Source organism: Nematolebias whitei, chromosome 8 (assembly GCF_014905685.2).
Source record: "Nematolebias whitei isolate Nwh7 chromosome 8, NemWhi1, whole genome shotgun sequence".
In the NCBI taxonomy this organism is placed as follows: Eukaryota; Metazoa; Chordata; class Actinopteri; order Cyprinodontiformes; family Rivulidae; genus Nematolebias; species Nematolebias whitei.
The window spans coordinates 51,763,488-51,766,195 of record NC_056505.1 but is presented as its reverse complement, the minus strand read 5'-3'; the positions used below and the strand labels follow the sequence as shown (position 1 = coordinate 51,766,195).

The window sequence follows — 2,708 nt, the reverse complement described above, 5'->3', positions numbered from 1 at the left end:
GTATGTATGTATGTATGTATGTATGTATGTATGTATGTAGGTATGTAGGTAGGTATGTAGGTAGGTATGTAGGTAGGTATGTAGGTATGTAGGTAGGTATGTAGGTAGGTATGTAGGTAGGTAGATAGATAGATATAAACTTGGAGAGGTGGAGGTATGCACTTGAAAGAAGAGGAATGAAAGTCAGTCGTAGTAAGACAGAGTCCATGTGTGTGAATGAGAGGGAGGAGGTGGAACAGTGAGGCTACAAGGAGCAGAGGTCACAAAGGTGCAGGACTTCAAGGACTCAGGGTCCACTGTCCAGGAACATGGGGAGTGTGGTGAAGAGGTGAAGAAGAGAGTCCAGGCAGGATGGAGTGATGGAAAAAAGTTTCAGGAGTGATTTGTGATGAAAGGGTGTCATCAAAGATCAAAGGAAAAGTTTACAAACAGTGGTGAGACCAGCTCTGTTGTATGGTCTGGAGACAGAGACATGGACAAAAAGACAGGAGACAGAACTACAAGTGTCAGAAATGAAGATGTTGAGGTTCTCCTTAGGAGAGACAAGGATGGAGAAGATCAGGAATGAGATCATCAGAGGTACAGCACAGGTTGAACACCTGGGAGGTAAAGTTAGAGAGGACACACTGAGATGGTTTGGACATGTCCAGAGGAGGGACCGTGGGTATACTGGTAGAAGAATGTTAGAAATGCAGCTGCCAGGAAAAAGACAAAGAGGAGATATATGGATGCATTTTCAAGTCTAATAATATTCGATGGCTGCGATAGAGCCATTGTAACCATGGTAAATGTAAAGCCGTGTCATACATGGAGTATATTCGATACATCGCCCAGCCCTAGGCTGACGTCTATGTTTTTATTGCCATGCCATCTACCCATAATACCGTTGAGATCTACTGGTTGACAGGTAGATCACGATGAACATATTGGGCACTGCTGGTCTAGACCGTTTAAAAATATTTTCTTTGTATGCACATGTACACACACCTGAAAAAGACACCTACATTTTCAGTGGAAAGTTTTATGCAGGTGGAGTAGTGCTCTGAAATTTGAGCATTTGACAACTTGGGTACAGCAGCAGGAGTCCCCACAGCACTGCAAAGAAAAAGCAGATCATCTTAGCCAGGCACATGGACACTGTGCTTAGTTCACTACAAGCCCAGTCTTTGAGGATGATTGTTCAAATGTTTGAGCCCTTGGACAGTGGTGATTCATGTTTTTCCACCGGTACAATGATCAACAGTCAACAATTTACCTGTGAGAAGCAGAATCATTGAAGGAAGAATCGTTGGCAGACTGAAGGTCAATGACTCTGGACCTCCTGCGCTGACGACGCTCCTGCTCGTCGTCATTGCCAGGGAAAGCTGTGAGCAGCGGGGTGCTGCAGGCTGCAGGGGACAAACCCTTGTCCTTTAACGAGGACGACGTCCATCCTGGACGCACCCGGGAAACTGGGGTGGACATGGCACTCATTTTAGCTAAAGACAAACAGAAAATAAATTAAACAATCATTTATGTTTAAAGTAGTAAAAGAGGAGCTGTTGTTCTTTCTGTTTATGAACTCAGATGATGAGAGCCGTTTCATGTTGTACAATGAAAGGTTGGTGTGTACGTCCACAATGACCACACCACTTTATTTATAAAGCACTTAAAACAGCTACAAGGCCAACCAAAGTGCTGTACAGACAGAACAACAGGTAACACACAAAGCAAAATACAAAATGAGGTAAATCAGAATATAGACATAAAAACGATGCAGATAATGACGACAAACCAGTGTGGAGCATAAAGGATCAAAACACAGATCATCTGGTGTTGAAAGCTGCTGAATAGTAGTGAGTTTTTAAACGGGACTTGAAAACTGAGAGGGAGGGGGCCTGTCTGACAAGCAGAGGTAACTCGTTCCAGAGTCTTGGTCCTGCTACAGAGAAGGTCCTGTCACCTCTGCGCTTAAGACGAGTTCCTGGAACTGTGAGAAGCAACTGGTCCGCTGACCTCAGGGAACGTGGTGGGACATACGGTTGTAGCAGATCAGAGAGATGGGGGGGGGGGGGGGGACACTGTTCAGTGATTTGTAGACATACAGGAGTATTTTGAACTGGATTCAAAAGTGAACCAGTAACCAGTGCAGTGAGGCCAAAACTGGTGTAATGTGCTCTCTTTTGCCTGTACTGGTTAAAACTGGGGCTGCTGCATTCTGGACCAGTTGTAGTCGTACAATGGAGGTCTGACTGATACCAAACAGGAGCGAATTGCAGTAATCAAGCCTCGATGTAATGAATGCATGTATTACTGTCTCCAGGTTCTTTTTGGACAATATGGGCTTCAGTTTACAAGACAACTAAAGAAAAAACACAAATAATAAGATAAATGTAGCAAAAGGCTGTGTAGACTGATTTTTACTACATTTATGCTGCACAACAAGTCAGATGGGATCAATAATGTGGGAATAAATGTAACTTTTATAATTATTTGACTTTTATTAAGTAAAAATTTACTATTAGTTTGGACTAAAATTTAATTTAAAAAATTGACCTTATTGGCTGAAATTGACACTTTTAGGGAGACTTTTTGTGAAAAACATTTTCTGAGCTCTCAGCTCCTCCTGGTCAATAATCAATGTGTTTGGTTACAAATAAGTGCGCGCTCCCGACACGGGCAACAGAATTTCGCACGAGCCAAGATGAATATGATCCCTAGAGATTTGT

At 42.9% G+C, this 2,708-nt stretch overlaps 1 protein-coding gene across 1 annotated transcript in view; it reads right to left on the bottom strand.

Annotated features, from left to right (window-relative positions):
- The window catches only part of ncaph (non-SMC condensin I complex, subunit H), a 152,176-nt gene extending 150,703 nt beyond the window's left edge, over positions 1–1,473 (bottom strand). Inside the window, exons 1-2 of the mRNA XM_037680782.1 lie at positions 1,256–1,473; positions 1,005–1,095 (exon numbers count right to left, since the gene is read on the bottom strand). Coding sequence (XP_037536710.1) covers positions 1,005–1,095; positions 1,256–1,473 — 309 coding nt within the window. The remainder of the gene's footprint in view (positions 1–1,004; positions 1,096–1,255) is intronic.
- Positions 1,474–2,708: the final 1,235 nt, after the last annotated feature.